Below are 12,113 nucleotides of genomic sequence, written 5' to 3' on the forward strand. Positions count from 1 at the left end.
GTGGTGAGGAAGTCAGGGAGGAGCTGAGGGCAGGAAGATCGGAGAGGAGGCTGTGGGGTGGAGAATGGCCAGGCCAGGCCAGCCATGGATGGATGTCGGGGCAGCTTGTGGAAAGAGAACAGGAGACATGGGCATCCTGAGCGGTCAAGATCAACACCCTAGACTTGGCCGTCAGCAATAGCTGAAGCTGAATCCTGTAAAAGATGCCCCTACGGATTTATGGAAATGAATGTGTATTAGACTTCAAGTGGGCAGGAACTTTCCTGAATCTTTGTAAATAATCTTTAATGACATCTAAATGATACTGTTAATTTAGTATACTAATTATTGTACTGAGTAATCGCTGAGGATCTGTAAAATTGGGCACTTGAAATGGTCCATAGTCTAAGGACTTTCTCTGTGTTTTTGTTTTTGGAATGCTAAGGTTATTATACAGTAAGAGTTACCAAAGATATTTTGTTAACGTTTTGGTGTGTTTCTTCCTAATATAGCTTTGCAGTATATCTTGGTGTTATTCTTTTTAATCTTTTTTTAAAAAACGTATTTGTTATGATCCTTTCCTTGTGTTTTCAAATATCCCTTTTCAAAACTATTTTAATGGCTAGATAGTATTCCAGTGTTTGCATCACAACTTATTCCATTAACCTCCTATAATTTGGGACATCGATGTTGTTTCTTATTTTTCATTAATATAAATAACACCATGCTAAGCATTCTTGCACACCTTTTGTGCATTTGATGGTTTCTGCAGGATAAATTCTTGAAGTGGAAGTATTGGGTTAAGGGTAGGACTTTTTTTCTGGTCAACAATTTTTTTTTTGGATTTTATTTTATTTATTTTTTATACAGCAGGTTCTTGTTAGTTATCCCTTCTATACATATTAGTGTATACATGTCAATCCCAATCTCCCAATTCATCCCACCACCACCACCCCCGCCACTATCCCCCATTGGTGTCCATACGTTTGTTCTCCACATCTGTGTCTCTATTTCTGCCCTGAAAACTGGTTCATCTGTACCGTTGTTCTAGGTTCCATATATATGCATTAATATACAATATTTGTTTTTCTCTTTCTGACTTACTTCACTATGTATGACAGTCTCTAGATCCATCCACGTCTCTACAAATGACCCAATTTCGTTCCTTTTTATGGCTGAGTAATATTCCATTGTATATATGTACCACATCTTCTTTATCCATTCATCTGTCGATGGGCATTTAGGTTGCTTTCATGACCTGGCTACTGTAAATAGTGCTGCAGTAAACACTGGGTTGCATGTGTCTTTTTGAATTATGGTTTTCTCCGGGTATATGCCCAGTACTGGGATTGCTGGGTCATATGATAATTCTATTTTTAGTTTTTTAAGGAACCTCCATACTGTTCTCCATAGTGGCTGTATCAATTTACATTCCCACCAACAGTGCAAGAGGCTTCCCTTTTCTCCACATTTGTCTCCGGCATTTGTTGTTTGTAGCTTTTCTGATTGATTCCCATTCTAACTGGTGTGAGGTGATACCTCATTGTAGTTTTGATTTGCATTTCTCTAATAATTAGTGACGTTGAGCAGCTTTTCATGTGCTTCTTGGCCATCTGTATGTCTTCTTTGGAGAAATGTCTATTTAGGTCTTCTGCCCATTTTTTGATTGGGTTGTTTGTTTTTTTAATATTGAGCTGCCTGAGCTGTTTATATATTTTGGAGATTAATCCTTTGTCCATTGATTCGTTTTCAAATATTTTCTCCCATTCTGAGGGTTGTCTTTTTGTCTTGTATTGTAGTTTCCTTTGCTTTTCAAAAGCTTTTAAGTTTCACTAGGTCCCATTTGTTTATTTTTGTTTTTATTTCCATTACTGCAGGAGGTGGATCAAAAAAGATCTTGCTGTGATTTATGTCACAGAGTGTTCTTCCTATGTTTTCCTCTAAGAGTATTATAGTGACTGGTCTTACAGGTAGGTCTTTAATCCATTTGGAGTTTATTTTTGTGTGTGGTGTTAGGGAGTGTTCTAATTTCATTCTTTTACATGTGGCTGTCCAATTTTCCCAGCAAGGGGTAGGACTTTTTTTTTTTTTTTTTTTTTTTTGCGGTACGCGGGCCTCTCACTGTTGTGGCCTCTCCTGTTGCGGAGCACAGGCTCCGGACGCACAAGTTCAGCGGCCATGGATCACGGGCCCAGCCGCTCCACGGCATGTGGGATCTTCCCGGACCGGGGCACGAACCCGTGTCCCCTGCATCGGCAGGCGGACTCTCAGCCACTGCGCCACCAGAGAAGCCCAGTAGGAGGTTTTGAGAGCTTTTGACACACACTGCAAACATCCCTACAGAAATGTACAATTGTGACTCCCACCAGCAGTGAATGAGAGCGTTTTTCCCTCCCGTTCCCTCCCCAACAAAGCTTTGTTGATTTGACAGAAGAAAAATGTACTTTATTGGCTTTTTAAATTTTGTATTTCTTTACTAGTGAGATTAAATTTTTTTGTTTATTAATTCTATGTATTTCTTCTTCTGTAAATGTCAATTGCATGTCCTTTCCGCTTTTTTGTGTTCATTTCCAAGAACTTTATTTTTAACATGGCTAGTTTTGAATATATACAAAACTAGGCAGAACTGGGTAAATGAACCCCCATGGACCCACAGGTCAGCTTTAACAATTAGGACTCTATGACCAATGGTTTCATCTACACCCCCCTCTCCCTCCGTCTTTATTTTAAAGCCAGTCCCAGACATCATTTCATTCATAAATATTTCAGAGCGTCACTCTAAAAGTTGAGGACTCTAGGGGTTTTTTAGTATAGGAATAGTATTAGCGTTTTTGTTTTTAGTATGCATTGAAAATATTTCCCCCACGTCGTTGCTTACATTCTGATATAGCTTACGCACTTTTTTGCGATGTAGAAATTTAGTCATACGTCATTCCCTTCTTGTCTTTCCTTTGCCTTTATTCTTCTTGGAGGCGAAATAAAATCTTTCTAAGATCTTATCCAAGACCAGATGAGGTTTCACCTCCATGTAGAATGGCTTATTACAGCAAACATTTCAGAATATTCATAACATTGCTAACTAGTCGCAGACACCCATATCTGATTCCTGGTGTTTTTTTTTCAAATGAGTGTGTTCATCTCTCTGTAGCCCCGGGATTTTTAAGTCATCTCAGCTTCTTATACTTTTTCTCTTAACTCATTCACTGTTTCTTATTATAAAACCCTCCTCCCCCCTTTCTTTTTCTTTTTTTTTTCTTTTGGCCATGCCCTGCAGCATGTGGGGTCTTTGTTCCCCAACAAGGGATTGAACCTGCACCCCCTGCATTGGAAGCATGGCGTCTTAACCACTGGACCGCCAGGGAAGTTCCTAAAACTCTCCCCCTCTTTTAATCTGTGGTTTCTGTCCTGTGTTATTTAAGGAGATCAGGTATCCGGGCTTGTTAGGTTTACCTGTAAAGTTTGAGTGAAAAGGTTCTGCGTAACGGCCCTGTGTGCTGTCTTGTGGGTAAAATGCACAGACTGTCTGGACTCCAAGTGGAGTCTCCACGGATAGTCTTGTTATTAGTCTGTGGACTTGTCAGTCTTTGCTGCGTTCTGGTTGGATGCGTTGGTTCTCCCACACTCATAACCACACAGTTCCTCATCATGCCTGATTTGCTTCCGCTGTGAGGACAAGCGATAAGGTGTGCAAGTGATTCAGTCTGGCCAGGAATCTGGGTGTGAAACCCCATCTTCCACTCAGGCATCCAGCATCAACGGAACGGACGATGAAAAGGCATCTTCAGCGGGTCCTGCCAACACACACCTCAAGTCTGAGAACAACAAGCTGAAGATCGCTCTGACACAGAGGTGAGCATGTTCAAATCCAGGTGCTGTTGTCTCCCAGGTCATCACTTCCCTGCAGCCTTTCCTACTGGGCAGGGTTTCAGGAAGTTGGGAAAGGAGACTGGGTCCTGCTCAGAGCGTCCGGTCTTGACTCCTGGCCAAAGGAAGACCAGCTGCCTTCATGGTTGTTCTCTGTGCACATCAGCATCTATGTGTGTGTGTGAGAAAGAGAGAGGTGTCCCTGTGCTTTTTTTTTTTTTTGCCATGCCACGAGACTTGTGAGATCTTAATTCCCCAGCCAAGGATGGAACCCGGGTCCCCTGCAATGGAAGCATGGAGTCCTAACCACTGGACCACCAGGGAAGTCCCTGTCCCAGTGCTTACGTTTCATTTTTTTGGGGGGGGTGGCCCGTGCCATGCGGCATAAGGGATCTTAGTTCCCCAACCAGGGGTCAAACCCGTGCACCCTACATTGGGAGTATGGAGTCTTAACCACGGGACAACCAGGGAAGTCCCTGTTTTGGTTTTTGAGAAGCCAAATTTATCATTTATTCATATATGATAACACTGAAAAACATTAAAACCTAAGAAACTATCTTGAAAATAAAATAAAATCTCACAAAAATCAGTAGCTTTTCTATATACAAACAAACATCACGTAGACTATATATTTGAAGAAGAGATTTCCTTTACAATATGAACTAGAACCATAAAATACATGGGGATAAACTTAAGAAATGTACAGGATCTTTGTGAAGAAAACTCAAATGATTTTGAGGGCCATACATGAATAATTCAACAAATAGAAAAAGTCTATTGGGAAGTGGTAGGAAGCCTCAATATTTTAAAAAGTATCAATTTCCCTTAAATTGATCTACAAATTTAACACAACCCCCATGACGATATCAACAAGATTTTAACTTTTAATGACTATACTAGCTATGCTTGTGTTTTCCTTGTTTTTTGTTTGTTTGTTTGTTTGTTTTTTGCGGTACGCGGGCCTCTCACTGTTGTGGCCTCTCCCGTTGCGGAGTACAGGCTCCGGACGCGCAGGCTCAGCGGCCATGGCTCACGGGCCCAGCCGCTCCGCGGCATGTGAGATCTTCCCGGACCGGGGCACGAACCCATGTCCCCTGCAGCTGCAGGCGGACTCTCAACCACTGTGCCACCAGGGAAGCCCTGCGCTTGTGTTTTCATATCTTGAGAATGTGGCCTGTTTCCCAAAGGCTAGGCTGGGTCTCACGGTGTAAGGCTGGCCCCATGAGCACCTTCAGAACTGCTGTCTTTGGGGGTCATTCTGCTCACCTGGCAGGGGACTCGGCCGGCTTCCCCCAGCCTCTCTGTGGCTGACAAGCTGCTTTCCTCAGACCTGCCCCGTTTAAGAACTCTATCATATTAATTCCCCCATTTTACAGGTAAGGAAACTGAGTCCCAGGTGGTACAGTGAGTCCTTGCCCAAGGTCACATGGCTGGTAAATCTTCCCAGAGGCACCCACCTCTGCAACCCAGCCAGCCTGACCAGTGCGTGGAGCTTAATTCCTGTGATCTGACAGGAATTAAGGCATTTCAGAAAGAACATAGGACCCTTAGATTCAGCCCCCTTCTTTGGACCCTGGGTTTTGTCAGATACGTCAAAGGACAGAACTGTGGCCAGCCTCTTTTACTCATCAGGTGATCTTGAAGACTATTTTTGGTTGAGTCACAGTGGGCTGCCTGGATGAAAACATTCCACCCCTAAAAATAAATGTTTTTAAATCCCAGTTGAATGGACGAGTGAATTACAGGAATGGGTGTGAAGCCATTTCCCAGAAATCAGCTCAATCATTAACTCTGAAGTTAATCACATAATAATATTTTGCTATGTTTTCAGTCTGTGGTGTTTGAAACCAAAAGTATCTATTTTCCAATCACAGTTCTAGGACCTTGAGGTGGATGAAAGATAATGCAGATTATTAAAATACAGTTGTATTTACTTTTTAAAAAATTAAAAGAAAAAAAAAGAAGCCTTTAGAGACACAACTCTCCTTAGCCAGGCAGTATTGATTAGAAGCCAAAAACTTTCTTATTTTTTTTTTTTCAGAGTGGCTAAGTCTGAGGTGGTTTTTTTTTTGTTAATTAATTTTTATTGGAGTTTAGTTGCTTTACAATGTTGTGTTAGTTTCTGCTGTACAGCACAGTGAATCAACTATACATATATCTCCTCTTTTTTAGATTTCCTTCCCATTTAGGTCACCATACAGCACTGAGTAGTGTTCCCTGTGCTATACAGCAGGTTTTCATTAGTTATCTATTTTATACATAATAGTGTATATGTGTCAGTCCCAACCTCCCAATTCATCCCACCCCGCCACCCTCACCCCCTTGATAACCATATGTTTGTTCTCTACGTCTGTCTCTATTTCTGCTTTGCAAATAAGTTCATCTCTACCATTTTTCTAGATTCCACATATAAGCGATATTATGTGATATTTGTTTTTCTCGTTCTGACTTATTTCACTCTGTATGACAGTCTCAAGGTCCATCCTCGTCTCTACAAATGATCCAGTGTTGTTCCTTTTAATGGCTAATATTCCATTGTCTGTATGTACCACATCTTTATCCATTCCTCTGTTGATGGACATGTAGGTTGCTTCCATGTCCTGGCTATTGTAAACAGTGCTGCAGTGAACACTGGTCTCCAAAACAGGAAACAAAAGCAGCGTTGAATGGGACCGGCAACTGAGGGCAACCTGATTCCAGTTTGTTTTTTCAAACTTCACTGATCACAGAGGATTATCATGTGGTTTGGTGATAATGTGGACGCGTCCCTCGGACCTGAGGGGACCTAGGGTCGGCCAGGGCTCCCTCACACATCCTGCGGTTGGAACCCCAGTTCTGCCCTCAGGGGACTCCCAGCCCCTGTCTCCTCTGTCCTCAAGTCCTCAGCTCTCAAATCTGGACCCAGGCTGTTCGTTTAAACCTGGGGTTGTTGGGCTCCAGAGAGGGGGTGTCAGGAGCTTGTTGAAAGTGTCCGCCGCTTTCATGAGAGTGTCAGAGGGCCCGGGGTCCACCCCAGCACTTCAGAACCTACATCCCTGAGGTTCATTTCAGGAAGGAACGGACATGGGGCAGGAGAGAACCGTCCTGCGGCCAGGGGTCAGTAGGGAGCAGACGGGGAAGGGGTCTCTACCACAGTCTGTGGCTTCATTCTTAGTTTCTTTTTTTTTTTAATTGAAGTAGAGTTGATTCACAATGTTGCGTTAATTTCTGCTGTACAGCAAAGTGACTCAGTTATACATATATATATATATTTATATAATTCTTTTTTATATTCTTTTCCATTATGGTTTATCCCAGGACGTTGAATATAGTTCCATGTGCCATACAGTAGGACCTTGTTGTTTATCCATTCTGTATATAATAGGTTGCATCTACTAACCCCAAACTCCCAATCCATCTCTCCCTCAGCCCCTTCCCCCTTGGCAGCCACAAGCCTGTTCTCATGTTTGTGAGCCTGTTTCTGCTTCATAGATTAGTTCATTTGTGTCATATTTTAGGCTCCACACAAGAGTGATATCATCTGGCATTTGTCTCTGTCTGACTTACTTCCCTTAGTATGATAATCTCTCGTTGCATCCATGTTGCTGCACATGGCATGATTTCATTCTTTTTTAGGGCTGAGTTCATTCTAAGTTACATCTCTTCCTTCTCTGAGAATTCTGTTCTCTTCTAAAGTGATGCCTTGAGAAAATCACCCAACAAGGCAGCATGTTCCCACTAAAGGGAGGTGCCAGGCCCACTCAGCACGTGGTTCTCGCTGCCAGGCCACCGGCGGGAGAGGGTGTGGCCCCGAGGCATGGGCTGAGGGGGTGGCCGGGTGCCCCCTCCACAGGGCAGCCGGGTGGACGGTGCCCACACTCCCGGTCACCGCCTGGCCCCCGCCCTGCAGCGCTGCCAACGTGAAGAAATGGGAGATCGAGCTGCAGACCCTGCGGGAGAGCAACGCCCGGCTGACCACGGCACTACAGGACTCGTCGGCCAGCGTGGAGCAGTGGAAGAGGCAGTTCTCCCTCTGCCACGACGAGAATGACCGGCTCCGGAACAAGGTGGGGAGGGCCGGGGTGGCCGTGACCTTCCTCTCCCCACTGCCTCCCGCTTGGCCTTCGGTCCCATGTCCCAGGGGCAGGAGGAAGACCCGCTGCTTCTCCCTTTGTCCTCCCCTCCGCCTCCCTGCCTGCCTTAGTGGGAACGCTACTATGTACAGAACTGACTGATTACCTTTCCTGAACCAAGTTTTAAAATTGCAATCGCAAAGGAGAAGAGAAATCAATGGGAGATTGCAGCTTTGTCTCTCGCAAAGATCACCCTCTGATGCGAGCTGTGGGTTGGCCTTTCGTGGGTGGCCTCCCTCTGGCATTTTCTGTGGTTCCGTGATCTTCGGTAGAGAAAAGGGATCCAAAGGGTGAGTGAAGAAAATAGATTCAGGAGATGGTGAGGCGTGATTGCTCAGAAACCCTGCTTCCCTGCAAACTGCTCTTTCTAAAAATGTGAGATAGGCAGCAAGGAAAGGAATACGGCCCTTGACGTGTGAGGTGGGCGGATGCGGACGGGCCTCGTGTGCCCTCTACCCTCCTACCCTGACATGGGGGCTTTTCAGTTTTTTTCAGAATTCACCCACGCCCTTCCCTGTAATTAGTCGCTCATGCTCTGCTGTTGGGCTGAGTTGATGCGGTTGTTTTAGGGTTCCCAGGTGAGGTCCTGGGGTTGCTGTGCTGTTTTGCTGGTCAGCACTTTTATCCCACAGTCGGTGAACACAGTCTGCTCCGTAAATGCAGGATTTCAGGGTACGGGTCACATTGAGATTGGTACTCGCTCCCCTTGCCCCCGTTTATAACCCGCCCACCCGTTCTGAGTGGAGCCCCTGGAAACCACTCCCCTACTTCACGTCTTACTTCGGAGCAGGTGGCATGTGAAACTGCCTCGTGTCGTTTTTTCATAAAGTGCTGATGGTGAGGGGCGCAGGCCAAGTGCTGACTCCGCACCTTCCCTTCTGAGGCTGGGCTCATCTGCTTGGCAGAGGGATTGATTGCCCTTTGTTTCTTTTTCCAAGGGCAGAGCTGAGTTTCTCACTTCGCGTCTGAGTGTAAGAACCAAAGAGCCGTGCGGGGTCGGGGGGGTGGGGCGTGGAGGAAGTGCGTGCAGTGGAACCTACTCCCTGTGCGGAGCGTCAGCTTCCCTGGGCGGGAAGCACTGGGAACTTGATTCCCAGGGCGGGATGTGGACGTTGGTGGGATCTCCGGCAGCTCCTGTGGCTGGAGGTTCAGATCCTGAGGGCTGGTGCAGGTCACCTCTAAGAACTGTCCTCATGTTGACCACCTAGTGCCCTGCACCCTGAGGACTGCCGCTGCCTGCTTGTGGGGAACCCCATCAACACGGTGCTCTTGTGTTACTTGCTGGTTACACCCCTGCTGTCCACTCTGCACCCATGCTTTGGCCCCTGGGAAATGCCCAGTGTCAGAGGTGTCAGGCTTGGGAAGGAGAGAAAGATGCACTCTGGGGATGTACCTCAGCCTGCACTTGTCATCTCTCCAGGAAGAGGCCCACGGGCCAGGCCCCTTCTGCGTGCATCAGTGGGGAAAGGTCATCTTGATTTAAAACGTTTGAAATGTCATTGAGTCCCAGTTGGTAGCCACTGTCCCACAGAGTTGCTCGGTTCTCTACCCTGCTCGCTTAACCCCTTGAAAAGCAACAGAATCATTCAGGGCATGATTAAAATGATGTGACGGTCATTCTGCGAAGAAGCAGATAGATTCATGGGACGTCTGGCCCCGACTTGTGACAGATCCTTAAAGCAAACCTAAAGCTACCGTCCTGTGACTGTGAGAGAAAACCAGAGGCCCAGAGCATACTGAAGCCAGGTTTTGTGACTTCTGTGGCTTTGTTGGTGTTAAATGAGGGCATCCTGTGCCCACAGGAGCAAACAGCCCAGGGGGAGCCCCATGGAGTTTGTTTGTAGCCACGAGGAAAAATTTATAAGTGGGTTAATTTATGGTTTACTTTAAAAGAGCTGTGGTGACCTTTTGTTTAATGATGACAGTAAACTGGCATCCCTGCTTTAACATGTGATATTCATTAAAGATTGGCGAGCTGGAAGAGCAGTGCAGCGAGATAAACAGAGAGAAGGAGAAGAATACCCAGTTGAAGAGAAGAATTGAGGAGCTGGAGTTGGAACTCCGAGAAAAGGAGACGGTGGGTCGTGGGGCTCCGAGCGGTGCTGCTTGGCGTCCCCTGGGCCTTGGCGGGTGATCTCCACCCAAGGACACGGCAGGCAGCTGTGGGGCATGTGACCGGCCCTGGCAGCTGCCCGGATCTCAGCACAGAGACAGAGCCAAAAGCTACACCAGGGCACAGATAGTCCAGAGCAAAGGCCTGACCGTTACCCTCTGCAGCCTCCTTGTTGTACTTATTCTATAGTCAGTCGCTCAGGTCCAAGAGGGAGCTGAACATTTGCAAAAGCACTCGGAAACTTTCATAGGTGGTCTTTTATCAGAAGTTGCGTTCTGCCGTCAAATTAATGCAGCGAGAACCCCCTGTCACACAGTCATTTATTTTCTGGGGGACGGGACAGCTAAGTACAGCAAGTCCCCTACCCACGAACGAGTTCCACTCCTAGAGTGCACTTGCCTAAGTCCAGTTTGTTCGTAAGTCCAACAGAGTTAGCCTAGGTATGCAACTAACACAATCGGCTGTATCCTACTGTACTGTAATAGGTTTATCATACTTTTCACACAAATAATACATAAAAAACAGACACAGAAACCAAAGGAAACGTTTTTAACCTTGCAGTACAGTACTTTGAAAAGTACAGTAGTACCAGCTACATCACTGCTGCTTCTACGCTTGCTTCCGGACATCCTGGGCATGAAATAAAGACACTGTAGTACTGTACTCTCTACAGTACTGTACAGTAAAGTACACAAACGCACAACCACTTGTCAAGGATGCACACACGTGACGATGTACACCAGACACGTGAACTGACTTACATGACTGGACATGTGAACGCACATTTGCATCTTTGAAAGTTCACAACTTGAAGGTTCATATATAGGGGACTTACTGTATACAGAGGGTGGAGACCATGGGCAAGTTACCAGTCCTCTCTCAGCCTCGGTTTCCCCATCTACGAAACAGGAATCATACTTCTCTTTTCATGGTGGTGTTCAGCCTTCATGCATTAATTCATGGAACATACTCAGCCTTTAGAATTACCTCGTGTGTTAAGTATAACATCATCGCCATTATTATTTACGCAGACAACACAGGTTCCAAAAGCTGCTTCCATTATTGTATGCACGAGTTGGGGATTTTCAAGAATACATTTTATCTGACTTGCTTTCACATTCTTTTTCCAATTTCTGTCTCCTGTAGGAGTTGACAGACCTCCGAAAACAAAGTGAAATCATACCTCAGCTCATGTCAGAGTGTGAATACGTCTCTGAGAAGTTAGAGGTAAGGGCGGGGAGTACGTTCACCTGGGCTCAGATGAGAAGGCATCCACTGTGTTACCCATTTCTCCGAGGCGTCTCCCTTTCACGCCTGGCTTGGTAAAGAAAAGAGACTTTGTATTCCTAGAAAGCCAGCGTAACTACATGCCAGATGCCAGCTTTCCTCCCGGGTGCAGACTCAGCAGTGTTTGTCTTCTGTTTTCTCCACTTATACGAAGGTGTCCTGTGCATAACCGTAGTGTAGGTGACTGTTTCCTGCCCACAGAAGTTCCTACAGAACCACAGAAGGGTGCGAAGCAGGGGACAGAAAGGAGGGCTGAGAGCCTAAGATCCAGGGGCTATTGCACCTCCCCAGCCAGTGACCTTGGACATGACCTTGGACAGCCCCCCCCCTCCCCCCCACCCTGCTGGCTTCAGATTTCTGATCCACCTGCTGCATTTCTGAAGGAGGATTTTCAGGTCCTCCTTCACCTCCGAGGTTCTCCTCACTTCGAGAGCTCTTTGTTCAGGTATACAACCTTGGTATTAGTAACTGGTTCTTGTACACCCATTCAAAAATTCTCATTTTATGCCCATAAGATGAAAGCTCTTATTTGGACTCACAGCGGTCCCGCCATTGGGAGCTTCAACGTCTCCATGGCAACACCACGGGACGGACAGAGCACAGACCTACTGTCCCTGCGTCTGGCACGGCCAGTCCTCCCTCGCTGACGGCCAGAGGCTGGCCTGGGGCCAAGGAGACCTCGCCTTCTCAGTGGAACCGGGAGAAACAAGTCACTCTTCCATTTGTGCTATTTCTCACTCTCTCCCAGAATGGAACCC

General features: G+C 46.1%; 1 protein-coding gene across 2 annotated transcripts in view; it reads left to right on the forward strand.

Annotated features, from left to right (window-relative positions):
• Positions 1–12,113, forward strand: part of HOMER2 (homer scaffold protein 2) — a 93,044-nt gene that overhangs the window by 74,527 nt on the left and 6,404 nt on the right. Inside the window, exons 5-8 of one of the 2 annotated variants that reach the window (XM_060157643.1) lie at positions 3,722–3,828; positions 7,733–7,889; positions 9,922–10,032; positions 11,215–11,295. In XM_060157643.1, coding sequence (XP_060013626.1) covers positions 3,722–3,828; positions 7,733–7,889; positions 9,922–10,032; positions 11,215–11,295 — 456 coding nt within the window. The remainder of the gene's footprint in view (positions 1–3,721; positions 3,829–7,732; positions 7,890–9,921; positions 10,033–11,214; positions 11,296–12,113) is intronic. The other variant, XM_060157652.1, reaches the window with a different exon arrangement.

Source organism: Lagenorhynchus albirostris, chromosome 1 (genome assembly GCF_949774975.1).
Source record: "Lagenorhynchus albirostris chromosome 1, mLagAlb1.1, whole genome shotgun sequence".
Lineage (NCBI taxonomy): Eukaryota > Metazoa > Chordata > Mammalia > Artiodactyla > Delphinidae > Lagenorhynchus > Lagenorhynchus albirostris.